Source organism: Rhinolophus sinicus, linkage group LG04, assembly GCF_036562045.2.
Source record: "Rhinolophus sinicus isolate RSC01 linkage group LG04, ASM3656204v1, whole genome shotgun sequence".
Classification (NCBI taxonomy): domain Eukaryota; kingdom Metazoa; phylum Chordata; class Mammalia; order Chiroptera; family Rhinolophidae; genus Rhinolophus; species Rhinolophus sinicus.
The window spans coordinates 43,762,848-43,789,225 of record NC_133754.1 but is presented as its reverse complement, the minus strand read 5'-3'; the positions used below and the strand labels follow the sequence as shown (position 1 = coordinate 43,789,225).

The window sequence follows — 26,378 nt, the reverse complement described above, 5'->3', positions numbered from 1 at the left end:
GGTCAGATGGACTCAAGCGTTACCTTTTCAGGGTGTTGGGCTTGCCCCTGGGATGTGGGAGAAGCCTCGGGGAGCTAACTTGTGTCCAGGACCCTGTTCCCAGAGGAAGTGGCAGGTAGCCCCTCCCTCTCTGCTTTACCCACCCTCTCCCCCCTTTGGGTTTCAGACCTTGTCTTTTCTCGCCACTGAAGATCAGTCTCCTAGGAGTGTACCGCTTCCCCGTGCCAAGGTGAGAGAAGCAGGTAGCCTCTAAAATACCGCGTTTTTCAAAATGTTATCTGAGCAGTTGAGTTGTCTTTCTTTCACACCCACCCTGCAGTGACCAGCGAACTCCACCCCTCACCTGCAGAGGCACCAACCGGAATTAGATGAAAATAAAGACAAGAGACAAGGTGAGTTATTTTGCCTTAAAACTTCAATATGCTGGATTGTGGCGTGAGGTATTTTTATTCCCTTTTGTTAGTACTTAAAACCATCTGGTACATCTTGTAAGGCAAATGACTAACATCTCAAGCTCCTCGTCCATTTGCACACTGCCATTCCCACATAAGTCAGTCACAGCTCCGCAGAGTGGGGTAGTCCTGTGTTTCTCAGGTAGGGGCTTTCTCAGGTGTGGCGCAGGGCCCTGGAAGAGAACTGGGCTGGGTTGGCCGCGCCCTCTGGACTGTGTCAGAAAGGGCTTGAGAACTTAGGGAATAGCTGCCACCCCATCTCCACAGAGAGGAGGCAAACAGATTTTGACTCGTGGGCCCCAGCAGTTACTAGAAACATGTTCCCTGTGTAGTTCGACTGTCAAGGATGTGCAATGTCCTACTGTTGATATCCCATACCTGGGGGAATGAGTATAAAAAAGAAAAAAGAATGGTTTTTGAAGACAGGCACAATATATACTACTATTGAATGTGCAGTTGCAAACCACAGTTGCAGCAGGTTATAGGTAGGTATGACGATGGGTGCCAGGGGACGACGCACCATGACGTATGGTGCTTCTGCATCCATTGGAAGCTCACAAAAACTCTCCGTGACATAACATACCACAAATGGCCCTGATTATTCACATACAGGTTTTCATGCGTGTGAAACAGACAGCAAACACCACAGCTTAATACCTTCCCATTGTATACACCACTCACAGTACAGTGATAGTCTAGAGAGCACACTGGGTTTCTGATTTCATAACAGACAACAACCCACTACAGTTGGTAAACAGGTTATCACTCACACAATTTGGTCAACTTGCGCCAAAATGTTGGTCTAGTAACCAGCGTTTCCTTGGAGCACGAGACCCCAAAGTGGAACGTCGTGTGGTACAAATTGCTAACAAATCAGAGGAGTAAATCCCACTAACTTCCTATTATTATAAAAGTAGAAAGATTGAAAAAAAAAAACGAAATCTGAAAATGATCTCATTTGCTTAAGACTGTGCTATGTGTATTGCAAACACTGGAAAACCCATTTTTTAAAATGCAGCAGCCTATAAAAAAGGAAGTGTTTGCCCTGTCTTTTGGTTGAACAGATGTGTTTGTACTGCTTTTAAGGTGCAGTCGTGGAGGAAAAATTGTCATTTGGCACTATATTAATGACAATGTTTTAATACTGGCACAAGCTAAAAACAGCCCATCAAGAGAATGACAGCCAAAACGCCACCAGCATTGGAGGTGGGAGCACAGTTCCGTTCAGATGAGCGGTTAACAGCTGAAAAGACAAGGTTAAGAATGGTTCTGCAGGGACAGATGAGTTGCTGTAAAACCGTGTTTTCCAGACAGGTGTTAATTTTACTAGGCTTCATTAATACAGAAAATAAATGTCTTCCAGGAAAGCAGCCACTGCTGAAACAATCAACAGGTATGTCCTGTCATCAATACACATGAGATTCTTTGTGACTCAGAACGTGGGCCCGCGAGGCCGAGCTGGTGGCACTTCGGATCACGTCCATCCACCTAAAACGAGCAAAGCAACTGTCAGGGGCCACGTCTTAGAAACATTGTTACAGCTTCATGACACTGGGCAGCCATGACTTTGAAACGACTGCAGCAGTGACTACTGCCTGGTGTGGAACCTGCCATTTAGTGCACGAAGAGTTCTTAGCACGGACTCTTAGCACCATGCAGTGAAAGCGAACCGCTGGCCTGGGCGTGCTTCTGTTCCGGATAACCAGAAGCGCCGCGATGGCTGTGCCCTGGCGGGGTCACACAGCAGCACACTCCAGCTGGGGCAGTTAGAGGTGACACGCATGCTTAGTGGGAGTTCCATGTTACACGTACGTTTGAGTATTTCTGCTGTACTAGTAGTTTTCAGATACCCTGGGGACACTGGCATTGTCTGGAGATATTTTTGGTTGTCACGAGGGGGTGCAACTGGGATGTAGTGTATAGAAGCTAGGGGTGTCGCTGAACATCCTACAGAGCACAGGAGAGACCCTACTTCCTCAACTAGGAATTACCTGGTCTAAAATGTCAGTAGTGCCGAGGTTCCTGCCTTCATGAAGTTTACAGTCTGGCTTTAGACATCCCCGAACCAGGTCTTTTTGGGATCTCACCACTGCAAGGCGAAACGATCCTTGCCACAACAGTGACAAGATCCCAACGTGGATGAATTGTGCAGGATCCAATTTGAGAAGTGCTGTCCCTGGGCTCACTGCTCAAGCGCTGGAGCTTAGAGACTGCTGTCCCGGGAGGTTTCAACCTGCTAACTTCACTGGGGATTGCGCTTTGATTAGAAATGCTTGTGGGTAGTGAGGGAACGAGTTACTGCCCTGTCAACTGCCTGGTCGGGAGAGAGGTTTCTCCCTACGTGGGGTGGTGACTGCTGCTGCCCTGTGGACCCTCGAAGGTGGTGGTTCAGGAGTGACCACTGCTTGTGCAACCGAGGACAGCCCGAGGCCAGGGACAGACAGAAGCCACTGGTCAAACGTGAGGGCCTGGCTCTCCCAGTTGACTTTTTTTGTCTCCAGGAAGATGGCTGCCCCTGGGTCTCACTAATAAGGTAACTGGGAAGCACTAGATTCTTTCCCTTCTTCATGTGATCCCTTGACCGGAAACAGCCTTTTGGCCATAGTCCAGTCAGGAATGTTAGGGATAAATTACTGAAGCCCTAGATTGCACGTGTTAGAGATTTAAAAGTGCAGTGTGTGTAGCATTAACTTCTACTGTACAGGTTAAGGACTGAGGCGATTTTCCAGGGAATCATGGTTCCACTTGCTTCTGTGAGAACAGAAGTGGACTCTGGCAGATGGACCTCAGGGTTATTCTAAGCAATTGCCAGGGTTAGAAGGAAAAGCACATTCTGGAAGGCAGTGAGTGCCCACAGTGGGCTGTAGGAGAGCCTCACCCACTCTCGGGAGAAATCTTACTGTTTAGCAGAGGAGTGTCCTTTTTCCGCAGGCACCCTGTGCAGAGGGAAACATTTACCTTTCAAACGTGTATTCACTTTCAGCCCTGAAGTAGTACACGTGGGACTTGAAATGTAGCTTGAACACGTAGTCTTTGTGGATTTCCTCAGACTCCGAGGGAATGGTGAGCGAATATCCAAGCAGAGGCAGGCTGGCGAGGGGGTGATTGTCCTGGAAACGGTCAACAGAAGTGGCGTTGGAGAGGTGGCCACAGGCTTTGAGCCTGGCTGCAGCCTCTTACCCCAAAGCAACTCTGGAAAGCACGGCAGCTGGTCTTGGCCAATGCTCTGTAGCCCAGCTAGTGTATCCAGGACATGAGCCATCAAATAAATCATCCCCCCTTCCCTGGCCACTGAGCAGCCAGCTGGCCCTTTTCAAGGCTGAAGTGGTCCTTCTGCAAACGGGTGTCAGCCTTCGCTTAGCGTCGAGGGTCCCATGGGCATGACCTTGGTCTGCAGGCCCCCTGCTAATACTTGGCTTCCATGCCTGGCTGTGGCTCAAGGGCAAAGTTCTTCCTCCTAGCAGGGGGAGGGTGCTGTGTGGGGGTCCCCAAGGCCACCTGCCCTGTGTGCGGCACGTACCTGGTGTGACTTGTAGAAGAACAGGCAGAAGTTCGTGAACACCACCCACAGCTTCTGCCACCCGTTGCTGTTTTTGAATTTCCTTAGCAGGTTCCCAGACAGCTGATTCTGAAAGACAAGTAGGGCCTGTAAGGAGCACAAATGGGATCCCCACCAGCGGGACGTAGCCTGGTCCTGTGGGAAGGACACTCGGTCTTCGCCGTCCAGCGAGCGCCTCAGTGGACAGACCCCGCCTATACTGGGGTCCACAGGCGTGGACGGGGGTTCCGGTAGCAGGCGTCCTGCAACTGTCTGAAGAAAAAGGCATTTCTCCCTAGTAGATGGAGGTGCCCCTGGGAGTTAGACTTAATGAGCCTGATTGGATTACTTTTTCTTGTCACCTATTATGGGTCAAATACCCCTCACCCTGCAAAGATGTGCTAATAACCTCAGTACCTCAGAATGGGGCCTTATTTGGAAACAGGGTCCTCATAGGTACACTTAGTTAAGAGGTGATCACACTGGAATAAGTTAGGCCCTTACCCCACTATGACTGATGCCCTTATAGAGAGGAGGGACACAGAAGCAGTGCCCTGTGGGGACAGAGACTGGAGCGATGCATCTATAAGCCAAAGAACAAGGACAGCTAGCAAACCACATGCTGGAAGAGATGCTATAGCTTTTGGGGGGAGCTTGGCCCTCTAGACTCCTTGAATTCCGGACTTTTCCTCCAGATGCTGGGACAAATTGATTTAAGCTGCCCAATTGGCGGTGCTTTGTTGTGGCAGCCGCAGGTGAGGAGCCAATCCCCAACAACAAGCCCTCTTGAGCCTCGCACCAGCAGCTCCTGGCTGCCATCTAGTGGCCCAGGCAGAACACTGGGCTTTGGGAGAGAAGTGACCTCCCCAGGAGATAAAGGACGAGTTACACGTGTAAACCAGGATGCCCCTGGCACGCCTGGCTCTAAGTCCATAGCTCCTGTGGTTTCCCGGAGACCCCCAGGAGCTGCAGGCACAGAGAGGTGCTGCGAACTCCCAGGCGGCTGCGGTGGGACGCCAACAGCAGAGCGTGTGTGTCCTGGCCCACTGCCCAAAGCCCCGCAGTGTCACTGGCTGTAAAGAGGACACCGAAGGCCTGTCTGCGTCCCTGACAAGCTGGCAGCTTATTACCAGGGAGAATCAACAGAACAGGAAAACGGATGGTGGTGATGGTCGCACTTCCTGTCACTGAATTATTCACTTAAAAATGGTTAAATGGCCAAGTTTACCACATACCACCACTAAAAAAGATATATAAAAATGTACCTGAGTCTAACTTTATTTTATCCCGTTGGTACTTTTCCAATAGTTTGTGTTTAATCCAATAAGCATTTTTAAGTGCTCCTATAAGTAAGGTCTCTATGGCAGGAGTTTTAAAATGTCTGCCCTCAAGTTGCTCACAGTCTGATGGGGAGATAGGATGAAGAAAGTGGACAGACAGCTCGTCCATGTGGCCTGGGGCTAAGCTGGACTGAGTGGGGAGGGGGTGTCCTAGTCCCCCAGGCAGAGACCACCATCTATCACCCTTTCTGGCTGCCATTCATCCACTGATAGAAAGGCACAAGAAAGTGGGGCGCTCTGATTTCCAAGCAGGTGCTGGATGGCACAGCCAGAGTTGGGGTTGTAATGCTTCTGTAACATCACTCGTGATTATACGCAAGTCACAGTGCGGAGGTGAAGAGAGTAGCAGGTTTTCCTTATACTTCTTAGATTTATATTGAATCAAATAAATTCCTCCAGAGTCTAAGATATTTCTCTTAGCTGCTGTTACCTTTGGAACAAGAGCCAGTCCCACTGTGCTGTACACACTGGATACTAGGTAGGTTCCCAAGAACACTCTAAATTCTGCCAGCTGCCTCAAATCCTCTCTGGAACACACCAGGGTAAAAGCTCTGAATAAACCCCTGGCCTTGCCATCCTAATCGCCTAGGTATTTTTGAATAATCGTACCCACTGGCCTTTCCTTGCGGTCCCAGCGGCCCCTGAAATTGCCAAACCTCCCAAAACTTGCTCCCCTTGGCTTTGCTCCAGTACATTTCAGTCTCTCACTTGGCACCTGGTCCCCTAAGCTCTACTCTCTCTCCTGTCACTGCTCTCGAGGCTGAACCGTTTTGTCTATGCAGACAACTCAGGTCGGCCCCCAACCTGGATCAGTCTCCACCTGCTTTCACAGGAGAGGTCGTCATCCTTGAACCCAGACCAGCTGACGCCTCATTTCCTTGCTACCTTTCCCAGTGCCCTCCTCTCCCTCTTGGCTCCCAAACTGCTCTGTCCCTGTTGTGGACTGAAATATGTCCCCCCCTCAAAAGAGATGTTCAAGTCCAAAGCCCTGGTACCTGTGAAGGCGGCCTTATTTGAATGGAAATCAGGTCTTTGCAGATGTGATCAAGACAAGTCATACTGGAGTAGGATGGGTTCTAATCCCAGTGACTTGTGTTTGTAAGAAGAGGCCATTTGAACACAGACGCAGGCCTTAGACATCCGTCTACAGGCCCAGGAACGCCAAGGATTGCTGGCAATCACCAGAATCCAAGAGAGGTATGGAGCAGACCTCCCGGGGGCTCCAGAGGAGCCAGTCCTGCTAACAGCTTGGTCTCAGGCTGCTAGCCAGCCTCCAGCACGGAGAGAGGATACACTTCCATTAACCCATTTGTGGTATGACAGCCACAGACAGCTAATGAGAGTCCCCACCCGATTCTCCTCAGTGTTGTCCCATACTCCTGGTCCTTACCTGTATGCAGACTGTTAATAACACCCACCTCTCTCCCAGATATCCACCACCCCTTAACTCCAGTCCTGAAAACTCAGAACCCTAAGCAGGCAAGGCTTTGCACTGGCCATCGCAGCGTCAGACTTCCCCCGGTCTGATGTCAGCTCCAATGCTCACTGGCTTGCACACAAACTTTCAGCTCATGTTTGCACTGTCCCCAAACGTCTCTGTTCCTCATTTCTGCCCACACAAGTCCTACAGAGACAATCGGAGGCAAGAAACAGAGAGAGGAGGACTACGAGAAAGCACATCAAGGGGAAAGGAGCTGCTTGCTTCCCCTCCATCATGCAGTGGGACGAGCAGCCCTGGGAGAACGGGGCCCGTCTGCCAGTGAGGGGGGTGAGGGATGTGTGGCACCCAAGGAGCCGCCCCAGACACCAGACTGAAGGCATACGCCTTGGGAGGGGGTCCTGGCAAGGGAGGGATATTGGCAGAGTGACATACAAGTCAATTCTTTAACCTGCATTTTTGCCACCTTAAAACCACAGCCCAGGGGCTTGCTTTCATGCTCTATAGTTCTTGGCAAACTCTTCCTCCAAAGGCCACATAGTAAATATTTTAGGCTTTTAGGGCAAAGAGGCAAAAATCAAAGATACTTGTAGTAACCATTCAAAATGCAAAACCCTGTTCTTGGTTCACAGGCTGTAAACACGCAGGGGTGGGCAGGATGTGGCCTGTGGGCCACAGTTTGCTGGCCTGGCTCAAACTCACCTGATTATGTAGACAAAGGACTAGCTGTGCAGGCCTGTCGCCCCAAAAGCTGGCCTTGAACTGTTGCTGGGCCGCCCAGGACCTACCTGTTCGCTGCAGTCCTGAATGACCTCCATGCCTTGGTATTAAAACGGTTTCAAGCCCACCGAATGCCCACACCTGACAGCACTAACAATACCCACAAAGGTTGGTATAAAGCGAGACAGACAAGTTCTTTTTCACAGCTTTGCACTTCCACCAGCTTCGCTAGACTGGACATGTGAAGCGTTTTCCCCATCAGACAGTCACTGATTCTTCCTGCACCCACCCCGTGCTGGGAAAAGATCCCTGTCCACCAGAAGAAATCTCTGGCAAGCTTTGCAAGCTGTGTAAGGGAAAGAGAACACTGAGTACACTGAGCCTGTCACTGTCCCTGTAGGGGACAGGAGAGGGAGTGTTCACAGCCGCTGACAGGCCAGGTGCAGCCAAGGGAGCCCACGCCTCAGGCACGTCCCCTTGCGGATGTTTTCAGCAGGCACGAGGTTTAGAACAGTATAGCAGGGAACTGAGATAAGCTTCATGGACCTGTGCAGGTCACTTCCAGGCAATCTCAGAGAATCCCATCAAGAAATGGTTGGCACGTTCCTAACACTGTTGGTTCAAAATGCAAACTGCTATTCTTGGCTCACAGTCTCCTACGTGACATTTTTTGGGCCATTTTGGGGGCCAGGTATCTTTAGAAATTCAGAACTTTTAGAAAGATAAGCACGTGCCTCTACTATAAGGCACTGCTGGCAGTGGGCTCGGGGGCAGCAGCCCAGAACCAGACATGATGGCCATACAGTGAAACATGAATGTTCACACAACACACAATGCCCAGCCTCCTAACTACTCAGGTCACAGACTCTGCTGCCAATGGGACGTGAAGAGGACTTCGTGGCGTCAGAGCTTTCTGAATTTGATAATTTTATGAAAGGTTAGGGATTATGGACCTGACCTGGAGGATGCTTAGGGAATGGGGACGGGAAAGTTCTGGAAGAGTCACAGTCACAATCGGGAGGGCACCATCCCCGAAGACAACGCCCAGAGGTTCTTACGTGAACTACAGGTGACATGGCCCTGGCTCCTTTCCAGCTTTCTGACCCTCCTGCCTCCCTGCACCTGATTTCGGGTGTGTGGGGTGGGGCGGTGGCTGCTCCAGGACGTGGCAACCTGGAGCTCTCCATCTACCTGTCCTGGGGACCCGTTTGTAGGCCTCTCTGCCACAGACACACGGCTAAGTCCACGAGAGGAAAGAAAAGGGTGGAGATGGCCCGAGAACAGAAAAAAATGATCACTACACAGGCGGCCGTGGAGATGAATGAAGGCCGAGGGAGGCGTTGGCATTCACGGGTCAATGCTCCCCCAAATGAGAGGCCGAGCGCGCATGCTCAGAAGAACAAACATCATCGCGCCCGCCCCCGCCCCCACCCTCTGAGCGCCCGGCAGGTACCTCCACGGCCACGCTGAAGTCCACCATGGAGACGCTGGTGTTGCGGTGCCAGCACACGTGCACCATGGTGTTGCCACGGTGCGGGGCCTGGCGTTCCAGGGAGGTGCGCGAGGCGCTGAGGTCGTCCTCCGACTCCTGATCGGCCGCGGCGGCCTCGTCCGGGGACTCTGCGCGATGCAGCAAAAGGCAGTGCTTCTGAGCTTTGCTCGCCAGAAGAAGGCGCCCTTCCCTGAACCCTCCCGCGAGCTGAGTGGGCCTCACCTCGATCTGGCCCTGGGGACCCACAGGCACCCACCGGGCAGGAAATCACACGAGCAGACGTCTGTTTCTCAGGGCCCCACCCCAGAAGCAGGGCGTCCCACCAGCCCCTGTGCTAGGGAGCCCCTACCACACCTGGACACTGGGCCCCCCAAGTGCTCGTCCAGCAATGTGGATGGCCTTGTTTTCTGTCCTGAGATACCGACATTCTGCGTGACAAGCAGCCTGCTGGCCCAGAGAAGACTCCCCTGCTGCTGCCTCACAGATTTAATCTTTTTTTAAATGTTTTTTTTTACTATGAGGAAGTGGAAGTTCCTTGATTTTTAGCTTTAAACACAAATGTGGACCATGGATATGAGGCCCACAGGGTAAGGTGACTTTAAATGCACTGTACCACTGTGACTCTGTACCACTCTGTCTCCCTGCTCCATGGTTCACTCCTGAGGCCCTGGGGCCGCATTTGGCCCTGGGAAAGCTTCCCTCCACACTTACTGTTGTCAGGGGGGCTGCTGGCGAGGAACTCGGGAGTGGGGCCACTGCTTTTCTCTGCCAAATCAATGGCCATTTGTATGTCCTCAACCCACTTTTCCATCTCAGACCGAGAACTGAAGAAGAGACGGACGTCAGGTTTTTACCCCACAGCAGGTGAAAGGGTAAACGGGTAAGAGGTCAGGTTCCCGAGTTACCTGGCGGCCACAATGATGGACTGCCGCTGGCCCCGCAGGGTAAGGCAATGGGGCACACCCCACTCGTCTTCGCTCTTCTCTATCTGTGGGATGAGTGTTCATAACATTACTACCGAGAAGTGAGCGAGACACTCACTGCATTTTCAAACGTTCACTAAAATGGCTACAGCTTGGAGAACCAAGTTAGAGAAATTACAGTTGGAAAGGTGAAAGAAAGATCAAAATGCATTGAACTTTTTTGGCAGAGCCCATAAGCTTCCTTTTATCCAACCACTGAGGAGAGTGTGGTTATAAGCCAGGGAAATAATCCTGCGCTGACTAGCCTCCTGCCAACCAAGGGTCATAAAATATGGAGACCTCGTCCATGAGCATATCTTGGGGGAAGGACAGGTGGGTCCCTGGTCCAGAATGGGCTCCAGTACTCCATGTGGATGGTGAGGATTTTCTTTCCGGGCCCCCAGGGCCAGGCACAAGGCAGTGAGGCAAATTCACACTGCATGGCCACATCAGTTTGCAGGAGAGGAGCAGGTCCCAGAGTCCCTCTAGGGGAGCCCTAACAAGGCCCAGCTTTCCCACAGCACCTGTGACGCTCCCACTTCCTTGTCAAGTTCCTCCTTTTCCCTCCTCACTTCACTGTCATTGGCTCTTGCTCCCATTAGCCTGGCCCACAAACTGCAGGCAGCCCCAGGGGAGAGCCCTGACATCGTGCCCTGGGTGCATACTCACGGTCATGCCATAGAGCGGGAGCTGCCCGTGGACTTTAAACTGATTTGAGGCTGTCAGTCCCCTGCTCGTGTACAGCAAGACGTCATTGAACTAGAGGAGCAAGGACAAGTGCGGCTGAGATGCATGGGCACCATGTGAAACCCACGTGCAGAAAGTATATTTCCCAAATCTTGCATGATAATTCGTTGATCTCAACAACTCCAGTGTGAGCAGCTCTGGCTGCTCCCCGGGCCTTCTAGGTGCCCCCCTCAGGCTGCTGAGGCCCGTTCCTGTGACCCCATGGATCACATGGGATGAAGAGCTCACTTACCAGGAAGAACATGCGCTGCTGGAGCCCCTTCCCGGAGAGCTTGCTGAGGCTTCCCAGGCGAATGAATTCCTGCAGAGAAAGCAGACCCCGAGTTGGCTGGGAGCGTGCAAACCTGCGGCAACACAGATTCTGGCTTCCTTACACCACGCTCCCTTTCACGCTAAAAATCATGGTGATCATAGTTCCTATCTACTGAGGGCCAAGCTGCCTCTAAGCTCCTCACCTTCCCAGGAACCTGCAAGGTGGGGATGGACTATCGGCTTCAGTAACAGAGAGGAAACCATCACTCACAGTGATGCATCACCACAATGGCTGCCCATGGTGGGGCTGGTTCACACCCAGGCCTGTGATTATGCACTTAACTCCCAGGCCCCCCAGGCTTCCCACTGTGAGCGAGGGGACAGGGACCCAGCCAGACACAAAGTGGCAGCAGGGGCCCGGAAGACAGATAAGCCATACACAGGAGTACTAGGAATAGAGGAGTCTTCTCCATGACGTAAAACACTGGTTCTCAAAAACTAGTCCTAGGGTCCTGGGATAAAAGAGCGAGAAGCAGATGTGTCTAAGGAACTCTTTCTCCTGAACCATAAATTCTTGAGGCCACTTAAAAAAAACAAACTAGCATTTTTTAAAATAGTGCCTTCACAGTTTGCATCCATCGCTACTATCGAGGTCCAAAACTTCATCACCCGAAAGGAAACCCTGTACCCTATTTTAGGCAGTCATTCCCCACTTCCCTTCCCCTTAGCACCTGGCAACCACCCATCTGTCTTTTTCTCTCTGGATTTGCCCAGTCTGGATAATTCATATGACCTAATCATGTAACATGTGGCCTTTTGTGTCTGGCTTCAGTCACTAAGCATAATGTTTTCAAGTTTCCTCCATGTTGTAGTATGTATCAATGCTTCATTCCTTTCTGTGGCCAAATATTTCATATGGATGGAGCACATTTTGTTTATCTATTCACCTGTTACTGTGAATGGTATTGCTATGGACATTCACGTTCTGGGTTTTGTTTGAACACCTATTTTCAGTTCTTCTGGGTATATGCCCAGGAGTGGAATTGCTGGGTAATATGGAAATTCTACAGTTAACTTATGGAGGAACTGGTAAACTGTTTTCCACAGCATTGTTTTTAAAACATAGCTGCAAGTTCTTGGACACCCATTAGAAGAGGGGTCTCTGTCCCCTTTTCTTGGATGTAGGTGGGCTGGAAACCAATAGAGTATGGAAGTGATGCTACGTTACCTCTGAGACTAGGTCATAAAATGGCACATAGCCTCTGTTTTGTCGCAGAGGCAACAATTGCTCTTGGAACCCTGAGCTGCACATAAGTTGTAAGACCACCTGGCTGAAAAATCACCCGGCTCAGCCCTGTCCAATTCCTGACTCACAAAACCATGACATATACTAAAAGGTTTTTTCAGCCTCTAAGTATTGGGGTAGTTTGTTACATAATAATAGATTCCGGGAACACCTGCCACCAGGTTTTTCTGTGCCCACAGTAGCGACTGAGCCAAGAATAGGGACTCAGCCAACTCATTTTGATTCTATAGACTTCTGCATGGCTTGACTCAACTCTTCCTTTGGTCCTTTAGAAAATGTGGATCAAAGACCATGTCTGCTGGTATAAATCAACTGACATATTTTGGAGATCAACGAAGTAACATATAATAAATACTTGCAGGGCCACAGAATGGATGTTATCAGATATAAACGATGTGAGATGAGGAAACGGTGCCTGGGGGCTGCTTTCATCACTGCAGGTTATCAGGGAATGAGGCACAGTGACCCTCACATGCTGCTATCACTCCTGTTCCTACCTCGCACATTGGTCGCTGCTGGAACACATTTATTTTCTATCAAATCTTAGGGACCTTGGCTTTTCCCTGAGTGGAAATGAGAAGACAGGGTGGCAGGAGGCACTCACTGCAGAAAGAAAAGGGTCTGTGTTCCAAGGGCTTCAGGGGCAGGGAGTAGAAGCGCCATGGACTCAGTCACCAATGTCTGAGGGCTGGAGATGGAAATGTCTCGTAGCTAGGATGTTTGTTTTCATTTTATTTTATTTTTCAAAACCATGGGACAGGAGAAAAAAGAAAAGGCCCCCAATATCCTGAAACTCAAGCTGCTTCCTTCTGGAGGGAAAGTCAAAGAGGTCCAGGCCTCTGAGTTTTAACCAAATGACTCCCCCACCCTCATCCCCCTAGTCCCTGCTTCCATTCTGTTCTGTTTAATGAAAAATAATGTGCTCCTGTAACCTAGGCTACTCCAGGAAAAACTCTCTCTCAGGCACATAATTCTTAGGATAGAGAAACACCCCCTGAAGCCTGGCTCAAGTGTGCCGGGGCCTTTTTGCCTCAGGGAAAAATCCTGCCTTCCAGGACATGACACCATGACAGACGGACCCCAGAGACGTGAATGGGATTGTGCCTGAAAGCCATAAGCCATGTTAGAGATTCGACTGCAGCTAGTTGGGGTGTGTGTGTGTGTGTGTGTGGGGGGGGGGGTTGTCTCTAAAATTATCTGCTCACCTTTAAAAATCTTAATTTTTAAAATTCCACCTGTAGACAAATCTGTCAGAGCCTTCCTTTCACGCACTAGGCTATTTGATAATTTAAAATTAATTAATTAAGATAATCAATTGGCTTTGGGGTGTGGAAGGCCCCGTTTTAGAACTCGCTTTGTTGAGGGCCTAACCCCTCCTTCCTGTGCTGCTCAGGGCTGACTTGAAACAATGAACGGCTGTGAAGCCAGTTGATGAGCCAAAGAACACGCACCTCAGTCGGGTCTGCAGTCAGTAACCTGCACCCCAATTCCAGCCTCACTTTTATAAACAACAATGGCCTGCCTTTATTGAGCATGTGGTGTGTGCCTGACATGTGCTGGGTGCGTATATTAGCTCTATACGTGAGCCTGTAAATTCAGTATTACCATCCTCATTTTTCAGATGAGGAAACTGATTAAGAAACTTGCCTCAAATCATGGGATGAGTTAAGGACGACAGAGCCCATGTTTGGCTAAATGCTTACGCTGCCCTCTGCAGTGCCGTGCTATGTAACCAGTAACATTTTAAGTGTATACTTAGTCTGTTCAAATAAATGGAGGCGGGGGAAGGGAAGATAATTCATATCTATTGTGTTAGTTTTACACATTAAATCGCATTTGATCCTCATGATCTGTGAGGGAGAGGATAGGATCCCTTTGTTATAGAAGGAACGTTCCCATAGGTTGACACATCCCAGCTCTGGGGGAGCTAGAATTTGAACCCAGGGCCACCTACTCCAAGCCAGTGCTCTTTTCATAGCACCATGGAAACCTTTCCTTAAAATAAATTCTTTACAGATGGTCTGTTTGCCATGTAGTATAACATGCTAAACATTTTACAATGTCCAAAGTTAAGAGAAAGTTACATTGATTCCACAGGGCTTTACCAAGAGTTCTGCGTGGACGGGTAAACGTGGTTGTTCTGTGCTGGGGCCTGAAGGAATCGGCTCATCAGCACAGCTGAAGCAAATCCCAGCTTTAATTTCTATCCAGCACTCACCACATAACTCTTCTGCATAACTTTTCTGGTTGGTTTTGTAATTAGGCTTCCTGGGAAATATACTAAATACGCAGAGCGGTTCCTTCATCTTCTCTAAGCTACATAGGTTTAAAGTTTCCAGGGCAGCTACCTGTCAGATAAGACGGAGAGCCCCTTGCATACTGGAAACTTGTCTGAAGATTAAGGCAGCTATGTAGCAGATCAGAGGCTAAAATTCCCTTCTGAATCTGGGTCATGAATAGTTCAAACTGGGGGAGCTATGGGAGATAGATCCCATAGCGAGATTTGATGAGATGCATCCACTGGCTAATAGTTTTGATTCTTAGAAAGAGAACTGAAAAAAGGCAGGTTATGCTGTATTTTTAACCCTGGTCTGGAAGAAGCGTGTTTATGCAACAAAGCCCTGCTTCATTGTGAATGAACTACATCTCCCGAAGGGCACTGGGTAGGTGAAGGTTAACAGTGCACGTGAACTTGCATCTCTCCTAGAAGTGTGTTCTGGCTAAAATGTTATTTTAATTCCTAATTAAAATTACATTATGTACAGAAAATTGTATCTTTAAAAAACACTTTTTGGGCGGCTGGATGGCTCAGTTGGTTAGAGCGGGAGCTCTGAACAACAGGGTTGCCAGTTCGATTCCCACATGCGCCAGTGAGCTGGGCCCTCCACAACTAGATTGAAAACAACGAGCTGCCGCTGAGCTTATGGGGCAGCTGGATGTGCGCTCAGTTGGTTAGAGCGCGAGCTCTCAACAAGGTTTCTGGTTCAATTCCCGCATGGGATGGTGGGCTGCGCCCCCTGCAACTAAAGATTGAGAACGGCAACTGGACTTGGAGCTGAGCTGCGCCCTCCACAACTAGATTGAAGGACTCTGACTTGGAGCTGATGGGCCCTGGAGAAACACTCCGTTCCCCAATAAAAATTAACAAACAAACAAACAAAAAACCTGAACAAACTTTAAAAAGAAAAACAACAAAACACTGTTCACACTTACCTGGGAATTTACAGCATGCTTTCAGGCCCTAACTTTCCCTCTGCTTTTATATTACCATTTTACGCATTCTTTAAAAAAAATAAAAAAATATTTATCTTCCATTTCCATTTACGTAAATTAAAAAAAATAAGCTATCTCAAATCCTCTCAGAGCATGGTAGGGAAAAAGTAAATTAGCACATCACCCAATGAGAAAAAGCAGAATAGAGGTGAAAGGCTAGCTTTATGTCCTAACACAAAAGTTTTGAATGACATTGTAATGTGCAAAGTGTTTTCCCAATTGTGCCCCAGGTGAAAGGAAGCCACTTCAGAAGGAGCATATTTTAACTTGGAGTATCTGTATTCAAAAGGTTCAAATTTAAATCACTCAAATGTCACCGTTCTGGCTTTCCCCCTAATGCATAAGAGAGCACAGCTGCTTACCCTCCCTGGAATCACAAGATTGTCGATGCCAATCAAATCTTTCTTGAGTTCATGTAGCTTCTGGAAATTCTCCATCTTGATCATCGTACCGTGAAGCTGTGCCACCATTTCAGTAATCTCGGCCAAAGCAGCTAATGAAGGAAACAGACACAAAAACGGCAGTATTAATGGCAGACAAAGGTTTCTATCCCCCTCATCTTCAAGCTCAACTCTCCAGGGTAATATCCTCCAGTCACTAGACTATGTTAGATGCCATCCTTCTGGGGAAAACACTGCTATTTCTCACAAATAAAAACCAAGTGATTTGCTTTAATGTATTTGCTTTATGTATTTATTTGCTTTACTTTAGTTTCCCAAAATCATCTTGAAAATGTAAATGACCCCTTCCTGGCTACTATAGTACTGTCCTTCAATGAGAACTGGTTTTGGCACAGAGGGGAAAGCAGCAGGGGAATGAGAATACCTGCGATTCTGTCCCCAGGGCAGAGATTTTTTTTGTTTTTACCCCCCTCTTCTGGAAAGAACAGCACAGAGATGCCACAGAAAAATCTGAGGAAAAGAGGGATCTTGCAGGGAGAGAGTAATTGCTAGTGCAACTTTTTGGTAATGAACACTCCAGCTTTCCCCAGTGCCTCCTCCTGCAGGAATTGTACTGTTTATCGAGATGGTTGCAAAGAATAACTGCATCACGAACCTTTATTTTGCAATATGGGTACATCTCCCCGGTACTGAGAGACACCACACAAGTGTGGGTGGCAGCAAAGCCACAGTAGCTGATCATTTAGGTATTTTTGTCAAAAAATAACTTGTCCAGTGAACTGCAATCATCAGAAAATGAAGTACACCCTTCACCCTGGCATGTGAACTTTGGAGGGGAAGCATGTTGTTTTCTTGCCTTCTCCCAGAGGATGCAAATTAAATGCTTCCTGGCTTATCACAGAATGCTTTGTCTCAGCCATAGTGACAAACCCCAAGGTTGCTCAATCTTTAGGCATTACCAGCCGGTTCAGTTCAATAAACAATTACTGGGCACGGAACGCTTAGTGGGGTGGGGGTGAGGAGGCGCTAAGAGAACAGGATGGCACCCTGGTCCGAGGTGCTCACGCGTCTGGCATCTTGGGAACAGTGCTCGGCACTCTGCATCCCTGACATTCAGGAAGTACATGTTCTGACATACTTTCATTTCCCTAGCCTTTGTACAATCGTGCCACCTTATGGCTTCAGCTACATCACAAATACTTTTTCCATTTAATGGCCAAGGATAGACTTTTCTCCCTGGGGACTGTTCAGTAAAATGCAAACTGGGCACGTCAGCCAAGGATAGCGCATGCAAAACTAAAGACGTCCCTCACCCTCCTGGCTAATGTCTCTGTACAGCTCTGAGTCCTCAGAGCTGGAACGGCTTTGGGTCATCCTGTCCAGGCACAGCCAACTGGCAATGCTGATATGACAGAACAAGGTAGATGGGCGGAGGTCCCCCAAGCTCCAGGGTCAGGTGGGAACCAGGGCTTCATGGAGGAGGAATGCTGTGCCAGGAAAGGACAAGGAGGTGGTAGCAATGACTCCAAGCAGAAGGGATAGAATATGCCAAGGGATGAGGCACGAAGCACCATGGTTTGTCTTAAAGACTGACAGGCTATAGCAAACCGAAACCACATCACGAGCCATTTTTGTTCTCTTGTGAATTGCTAATGCCTTAATTATTTTGCCAAATGTTCTCTTGGGTTGTCTTTTTAAAAACTAATTTGTAGGCGTCTTCTATATATTCTAGATACGGACTGAGTGAATTTTCTAGAACAAGCCCCACATCACCATTCCCCTTCTTAAAACCCTTCCTGTCTTATGTTTGCTCTTAGGTTGAGTGAGGTCTCATAGGGTTTGAGACCCCATGGAATCTGGTCCCTGCTTACTTTTCCAGGCTCATTGCTGCTTCTATCCCTCTGCATTCCATATAGAACTTCTACTTTCTAGAATGTTCCACAGTCTCTGTCCCCTTTGGACCTCTATATATGCAGTTCCCAACTCTATATTCCACACCCTCCCTTCATCCAGTAGCACTCCAATTTGTACTCTAGCCCTAGGCTTAGACATCCTTTCCCTCAGAAAGCCCCCGCTAAGCTGGAAGGCCAGGTCAGAAGCCCCCGTCCTGCTGTACCAGGCACTTCCCTCTCACGGGTCAGTCACTGCCCAGGTACCGGCTTCCGCGCCCACTGGTGGGTTCTATGTGTAGGGGCCACATCCGTTCCAATCTTTTTAGTATATCTAGTACACAGCAGGTGCTCAATGCATATCTGTTACATGGGAGGCTGGCTGGGGGCCAGATGATGAAGAGTTCTGACTGTAGCCGGAGGGAATCAGAGATCATCCATGTTTTAAGCAAAGGATTAAGTAAGAGATGTATTTAGAAAAGGAGAACACAGGTGGCCTAAGAGATGGGAGGTGTTTATATTAATAATACTTTCGGTGAGAGATACATGCTTGATGTACTGGTGGGTGTGCTAATTCCCGTAATCTGTCGGGTGACCTATGAAGGACCCACTCTGTACAGCCTAGGGGGAGAACGTAGGGGATGCAGCAACAGACCTCAGGGCCCTGGCCCTCGAGGGGCTTATGGTCCAGGCCAAGAAGTGCAGACATTAACAGACCACATATCACGAGACAGACGACTTAGGTTCAAAAAGATGACACGTGGCCTAGTGGGGAAAGCAATTGTGGAAGACCAGCTCTGACCGTTTCCTAACTGAGTGACACAAGCCCTCACCTCCCCTGAGCCTCAGTCATATTATCAGTAAAATGGGATAAGAACACTTACGTCATGGGGTTGTTAAAGGAGTAAAGACGTTAACTTTAGTACAAGGCTGCCTGGCCTTGTATCTGGCCCCGGTGCCGAGCAAGTGGCAGTGGCTAATATTATCATGAGGCAGTAGGGTAGGATGCTCAGTAACATAGGTTCTAGATTTAGGTTCCAAGTCATTTACTTTCCAGCTGTCTGACTCTGGGCAGGTTCCTTAACCTCTCTGGTCTCCGAAACCCCATATGTAAAATGAGCTCACCCGTGCCTTGTAGGCTAGTTGTGAGATTAAGAGTTAATTCAGGTGCAGTGCTTAGTAAGGTGACTGGCACAGTCCCAATGCCCAGCAGCAATGAGCACGAGTGTTTATTACAAGCCATTTTCCGAGGCGGGTCCAGGGAGGGAGTGATGAAGTGTCAACCGGGTAGGTAGAGGAAAGCTTCCTGGAGGGGGCTGACTCTCAGTGGAGCTTCTCCAGGGCTTTTCGCACTAAACCACCCAGGGTCGAAGGTGGAAATGCATGCAAAAGGAGAAAGAAAAAGAGGTCAGAAGGACCACTCTCACTTTCTTTATGGAAAGATCAAGAGATAACAGGAAACATTTGACCAGGTACTAAAAGGCAGCGCCTGCACGTCGTTTTGAAAACCGGGGACACAGTATCCCAGAGCTCTTCGCCCAAGGAGCCCCTCCCTGCCAGGCTGCTCGTGGTGGCGACCTCACTGAGCTTCTTCTCACCTCTGCAGTCCCGGAAGTCGGAGTGGCTGGGGGGGTGGTGCTTGCACAGACGCTCCAGGACCTGCTTGTAGTGCATGAGCCGGTGCAGGGGGCGCAGGAGGAAGGTGTTGAGTGGCAGGTAGCACACCTTCTGCAGCTCGAAGTCTCTGCACAAGTTCTCCAGCCGCCGGGAGCCCCTGATGCTGGTCTCCAGCGCCTCCAGAGCCTCGCCGTGCTTCCACAGGTGAGCAGCCAGTTGCTGGTGGGGGCACAAGACAAGGGCGGGGCAGGGGTCCTGCTTAGCGGAACTGAACGTGCGCAGTCCGCCCTGCTTGACTTGTGGAAAGGAAGGTTACCTCCGCTTTTGTTACTTCATTTCATTAAATTTCGTATTTTTCACATTTCACGATGTATTTCATTACTTCAATTAAGTTCTCAAAGTGAAATAAAAAGCTCTAGTAAAGCGTTGAGTTAAAAAGATGTAGGGATTACAAAATAGGCGATGTATACGTTGTATTAGAGGCTTCTTTTAAAAACAAGACTCGCAAAACTAAGGGGAAATAAATGCACAGGAGCTCCTTCAGGGGGCCTGTGGTTTTCCTGAAAATGTCACAAGATGACAAATACACCGGGACCACTCAATAAATGTCATATAGTTAAAAATATATATTTCTGTTTAACTCCCCCCATTTGCTCATACAGTAACTGAGCATCTGCCACAAGCTCTGCTAGGTTCCAGGGACCTGGATGAGAATTAGACACGGTCTCTACTCTGCTGGGGTCTGACCAAGAGCCTTTGCTTAACCAAACATTCGCCAGGCTCCAGAATCTTCTCCAGGCCTGTCTGTGCACTTCCTTGTAAATGTACTTTTAGCAAGAACCCTGCTAAGGCATTTTAACCAGAACCCCCACACTGGATATCTGCTCACCCTCAGCCTCAGGGTCCTCGTCTCTCACTATCCCCCGGTGATGTCTGGTCACCCTGGCTTACCTTCAGCAAGGATCCTGTTAGATTGGTTCAGCCAGAATCCCCCCTCAGCCCTGATGTTTCCTTTCAGGCATTTTCTATCCTAGGACCCCCACCCTGCCCCTGGGGTATAAATCCCCACTTGTCCATGCTGTGTTCAGAGTTGAGCCCAATCTCCCTCCCCCACTGCAAAATCCCACTGCACTGGTCCTACAGCTATTACAAAAGTCTGCTTTACCATCTTTAACAAGTATTGTGGAATATTTTTTTCCTTGTAAGTGTGGTGGTGGAGACAGACGCAGGGTAAAAAGTTTGAGGACAGAGCATTAAAGGGAGGAATGACTTCCTCATGGCAGGTGGGGAACAAGTGCAAGGGGGGGACATTTCCAGACAGAGGGGCACTAAGGGAGAGGGGGAACAGAGGACACCCCAGGGCTGGAGAACAGCAATTGTCCTCGAGTCTCACCCTGTACGTACTTCCCAGGAGGGGGCTTAAGTGCTACCCGTGTGCTGCCAACTCCCACACCTGCATTCCTAATCCCGGTATCTCCGCTCGCGCACTCCAGAAACAGCTAAAAACGCAGTGAGTCCAGACACAAACCCACCACCTCTGGCCCCTGTGACTCTCATTTCAGGATCAGTGCCATCATCAGCCAGAAATTGCTAGACAGAAACGCTGGTTCCCTCATAGTTTGAATCCTTCACCAAATCCTACCAATTCTACCTCCTAAAACTGCCACGCCACTTCCTGTCTTCATCGCCATGGTCACTGCTCTCGGTTCGGCCCTGTGCCACCACCGCCACCACTCCTCACCCCTCTACCTAACTGCGTAACAGCCACCAAAACAAACTTTCCACACTGCAGCTGGAGCACATCGCCTCTTGCTTGGATACACAAGAGCTCCCACCATCTGTGACAATCTCCAGAGTTTCCGTCAGGGCGCATAGGGCCCTTAGGATGTAAGCCCTCTTACCTCTCCATTACTGCCTCTTGCTCTCACCCCAGGCCACCCACAAACAGCCTGCACTTGAAGGTGTCTACACGCAGAGCCTCTGCACATTACACGCCCCTCCTAAGACAAGCACCAGCCCCTCCCCCCCACCCCTCCTCATCCTTCAGGATTAGCTCTGGGGACTTCCCTGATCTCCAGGCTGAGTTAGGGACTCGTCCATCCTCCTGTACTTATGCCATGTTTGTCCATCTTAGCCCTTGTCATGTGGTCTTCTCTGCAGAATTTACTTTGTAACTTTAAAAAATATATATAGATTCATAGGAAGTTGCAAAGAAATGTAGGGAGATCCTATGCTTCATTGGCCTCCCCTAATGGTAACGTCTTGCATAACAATAGCACAATAGCACAACCAGGAAACTGACACTGGTACAGTCCACTGGTAAATCCAGAGTTTATTTGGATTCCACCAGTTATACATGCCCTCACTTGTGTGTGTATGCATGTGTACGCATGTGTATAGCTTAATGCAATGTTATCACATGTGCGGTCCCCTACTTGACTATGAGAGCATCTGTCATGTCACTACATTCTCGGGGCCTGATGCGCACAGTAGGTGCTCAGCAAATGTCTACTGTCTGCATGCATTAATGAGCAAGCACACCAGTGCATGCGTGCAGCTGAGGCTGGAGCCTTGCAAGGACCTGAGTGGCTGGAGCGTGAGTTCACAGTCACTGGAGTGCAGCGTAGAATGGGAAGGACAGGAGAGGGGCTCTGGGAAGACTGTCTAGGGCTACAGTGTGAAGTCGTTTGCATCAAGTTTAGAGTTTGGACCGTATTCTCCAAACCACAGAAAGACAAGGAGGGTTCTGAGCATTGTCAGTCTGGTTGTAATATAAATGGTGGCTGGGAGGGTGGCTTGATGGGAGGCAAGGAGATTCATCAGAAGCCGGGCGAGTCATCCAGAAAAGAGAAAGCAGAGCCAGAAGGGGTAATGTGGTAGGAGTGTAAGGAGAGGGGGCAGGAAGTGGAGGCCTGGGAGACAGACAACTCAGGCACAAGTCAAGGTCCCGGCGTGAGTGGCAGGTGAAGGGCCAAGACAAAAGCGGAGGACCGCCTTCTGTGTGGATGTCAAAATGCCTTCGTGCACGTGGACAGAAGCGTGGGCTAGAGGGTCCCGGTTTAGGTGTCTCTGACTTTAATGTGGGGATTCACAGTGTGGGATAGAGGTCCTGATTTGGGTATCTCAGCTCCCTGTGCCGAAGGTCTGGGAACAGCTGACAGGTAATGACAACATCCATGCTGAGCCCTGCAGGTAAATGTACAGATGGGAGGACGGGCAGGAAAGACACTGCAAGGTGATCAACCTAAGCATTTTGGATAAAAGTGCTAACCTGGGCTTCTATATCTTCTGCTGCTCCCCTTCACACTTCATAAAAATTCTTTAAAACCAACAATAACAACCACAATAATAAAAAAAAAGCCACCAATTTTGCCAGTGGCTCTCAAGCCTCTCCATCTATTTTTATTTGCTTGCACGGAGCTCCGTGCTATAAATGTTTGTGGCATCAGCATAATAACTAAAATGCCAGCACAGCCAAGGAAGCTGACTAAATATAAAAATGCCAACTCACTAGACCAAGGAGAAAAAATTGCTATGAGCGGAAATCAGGTGTATTTTTAGGTTTTAGGTGCTACGTAAATGAAACAGAGGGCGGATGTCTACCGAATGCAGTTCTTCGGGGAGAGAAGTGGGGGGACGTCAGCAGATAGGCCACAGAGGGCCACAAAGGAGAGCTGGTGACAGGAGCACTCTATGGACTGTCCCTGAGGGGGTGCGGAATGAGCTGGCAGGTGTCCGCTGTTTTCCCCAGACACGCATGGCGGAGTCCAAACCTCCTTGAAGGGAGTAAGGGCAAGCTTATCATCTCAGAGGAAGGGGAGCACTATGAGAAAAGGCAAACACCAAAGTGGGCTGAGAAAAAGTGCAGAACACGGGAAGAGAGGCTTCCTGCGAGGAAAATAACTGGGAACTACAACAGTAACGAAAACATGCCATAGAAGAGAGAACAAAGGGTATTTTTAACAAGTGACAAAAGCCAGCCTGAAAAGGCTACAAAAGGATTGCATGACATTCTGGAAAAGACCAAACTATGGAGACAGGAAAAGATCAGTAGTTGCCCGGGGTGGAAGGGAGGGCGGGCTGGAGCACGGAGGATGTTCAGGGCAGTGAAACTCTCCTGTGTGACACTGTCATGGTGGGTATGTGACATTATGCACTTGCCAAAGGCATGGAATGTACAACACAAAGAGGGAATCCTAATGTAAACTATGGATTTAATTAATCATAATGTATCAATATTGGTTCATCTTTGTAACAAATGTACCAGGCCAATGCAAGAGGTTAATATGGGAAACTGTGTGTGGAGGGGGGTGTGAAAATATGGGAACTCTCTGTATGAGCTTTCTGCTCAATTTTCCTGTAAACCTAAAATTGCTCTAAAAAATAAAATATATTAATTACAAAAAACCACCGTGAAAAGTGAAGAGATATGTTTCTGTTACATCTGTGTTTTGTACACCAACCTTACTTGTGGCATCAATTGTAGAATATCTTAGATAATTCTTGCTCTATCTTTTTTTTCTTTTGCATAGGATTCTGCAATCCTCAGTGCTCACTGGCCCCTCTCTAATGTTGCTCAGAGGGGTGTGTGTGGCTGTTTAAACACCATGATAAAGCAAGCAACAGCTCAGTCTGTTAAATAATATCTTGAACTTTGTTAAGAGAAACAGTTCATTTCTTGAGTACTTTTAGATCCTATCTTTTCAGTGCCATGCACCTCTTCCCCGGAAATCCTCCCCTTGTCCTATCTCATGAGATACGTAATTCTTAGGGGGAAAAATTAAACACTATATAACTTAGCCAGATTCTTGGAATTAATTCAAACCCCAACAGTAACTTTTATTCTACGAGTGCCTTATACATAGTAGGTACTCAGCTAGTACTGGATTGATGGATGGATGGATGGATGGATGGATGGATGGATGGATGGATGGATGAATAGATGGACAGACTGAAAATGGTGGCAGTTTGAGCAACCTTCCTTCTTTAGGGGGTTATTAGCTTGCTCCGGGCAGTTATTAGTTAAGGTTATTCAACAGGCTCTGGAAAGTTGAGATATAGGAAGATTGCTTTAAAATGAGAATATAGATAGATTTGTTTTCAAAAGATAAATTGTGTGAATGAAAACATTATATTAAAGGAATTATTAATGGATTAAAATGAAAATGAAAATTTGAGATATAAGGGATGGGACAGATTTCAAAAAAGAGGCAGAACATTGGTTCAACATGTGTTGACTTCTTTGGGTATATTTTCACTCTTTTGTAAATATCATCGTAGACATTATGGCAAAAAATATATTTGCCATGTACATGGATTTTTTAAGTCATAGAATTGACTAGAATTCCTATATAGCTTTGAATCTAATATTTTTGTCATGCTTACAAGAAGCCAAAACAACTGACTAAAAACGAAATGTTCAGTCAACCCATGTTTTTTTCCTAAGTAATTTTTTTAAAAACAAGTTTTGAATGACCTGTTCACAGAAAATACTGGTGGTTTTGGTTACAACACCGAGCTTTGGAAGAGACAAAGTACGAGCAGTGCTTCCCCCACAGTGACTCGATTTTCCGTTTTGCTTCAAAATGAAATGATCCACAAAGGCTAGAAGAGTTTACCCGCTGTGTTAGGTGTGGACTGTCCCATCGTGGAAAGGGTTCACTACCGGCTGGCTCCGGCAGCCTCTGCATTATTTTCCCAGGACCCTGCTCTGCCCAAATCCCAAAGAAGCTCACCTTCATGGCCTGAATGTTCTTCAGCATGACGTCTCCGATTCTTTGGTAATCCATTCTGATGTGGGCATTTGAGCGGCCTTCCCTGAGAGCAGAAGGGAAGGGTTGAAACCAAAGCATTAGCACTGAGTACATGACCTGAAAATGTCCCGGCCCTAGATTACAAAATATCAACCTTTAGGTCTTCCTTTCCAACTGACTATTTGGACCTCTCCCATCTCTGGGTGTCACAGAATGTTAGCACTGGGAAGAAACTTTGAAATTACCTGTCATTCTACAGACCAAGAATTCCACGTGTGCTTTGAAAGAGACAGGAAAAGACCATTTACTGATTATTTTAATTTGGTCTCATTTTACATTTTCCTTTCTATCCACACTTGGGTGATGTTAGTGTCGTTAGAAAAGCCTGGAGATCACTTGTAGTAACTACCGTGTTTTCCCGAAAATAAGACCTACCCTGAAAATAAATCCCAGTTAAGATTGTCAGCCAGACAGATGCATTTAGTACGTTATGATGATGTTCCAGAAGATGACATGACTGTATCTGAATACAAGTAGATTGCTGTACATGAAAAAATAAGACATCCCCTGAACATACGCCCTAATGCGTCTTTTGGAGCAAAATTTAATATGAGACCCTGGTCTTATTTTTGGGGAAATACGGTAGCTCATTAAACTGAATCCATCCCATAGACTGGGAGTAACAGACACTTGTCAGAAGCAAGACAGCCTCAAAATCAAGATTTCTGCTCCCAAGAGCCCTGTAGCCTGAAGCAGACAAAGAGTTGAGTGAAAAGCCCTTGGGAGGAGAAAAATATAAATGAGAACGTGCAGGAGACCCATGCATGGAATGAGAGCGGGGAAGATGATCCAGAGAGGGCAGGGTGAGGGGAGGGACCAGGCTCTCCCCAGATAAACTGGGGGCAGATGACAGAGATGTGGGCATCTTCACTGGAGCATCTGGGTATGTATTCATATTTCTTATAGCTTAGTGCTCTAGCCAACGCTGATAGTCCAGGGGCTTAAACAGCAAGGAGAAAGATAATAATGATGGTAACTTCTGCTTAGTGAGAACTGTCCCCTGTGCAGAGCACGTTATAGGCACCAACTCATGTAATGCTCACGGCAGCCATGAGGCATTATCACCTTCACTAAACAGCTAAAGACACTGAGGCACAAAGAAACCACGTCACTTGTCTAATGTCAGGTATCACTAGAT

The 26,378-nt window shown here is 48.3% G+C and overlaps 1 protein-coding gene across 2 annotated transcripts in view; it reads right to left on the bottom strand.

Moving 5' to 3' along the window:
* Positions 1-397: 397 nt before the first annotated feature.
* Positions 398-26,378, bottom strand: part of FARP1 (FERM, ARH/RhoGEF and pleckstrin domain protein 1) — a 218,521-nt gene continuing 192,540 nt past the window's right edge. For both annotated transcript variants that reach the window (XM_074329441.1, XM_074329442.1), the window contains exons 16-26: positions 25,163-25,244; positions 19,409-19,646; positions 15,883-16,013; positions 10,922-10,990; positions 10,612-10,701; positions 9,886-9,968; positions 9,692-9,804; positions 8,942-9,108; positions 3,973-4,080; positions 3,411-3,562; positions 398-1,940 (exon numbers count right to left, since the gene is read on the bottom strand). In XM_074329441.1, coding sequence (XP_074185542.1) covers positions 1,859-1,940; positions 3,411-3,562; positions 3,973-4,080; positions 8,942-9,108; positions 9,692-9,804; positions 9,886-9,968; positions 10,612-10,701; positions 10,922-10,990; positions 15,883-16,013; positions 19,409-19,646; positions 25,163-25,244 — 1,315 coding nt within the window. In that variant the 3' untranslated portion in view covers positions 398-1,858. The remainder of the gene's footprint in view (positions 1,941-3,410; positions 3,563-3,972; positions 4,081-8,941; positions 9,109-9,691; positions 9,805-9,885; positions 9,969-10,611; positions 10,702-10,921; positions 10,991-15,882; positions 16,014-19,408; positions 19,647-25,162; positions 25,245-26,378) is intronic.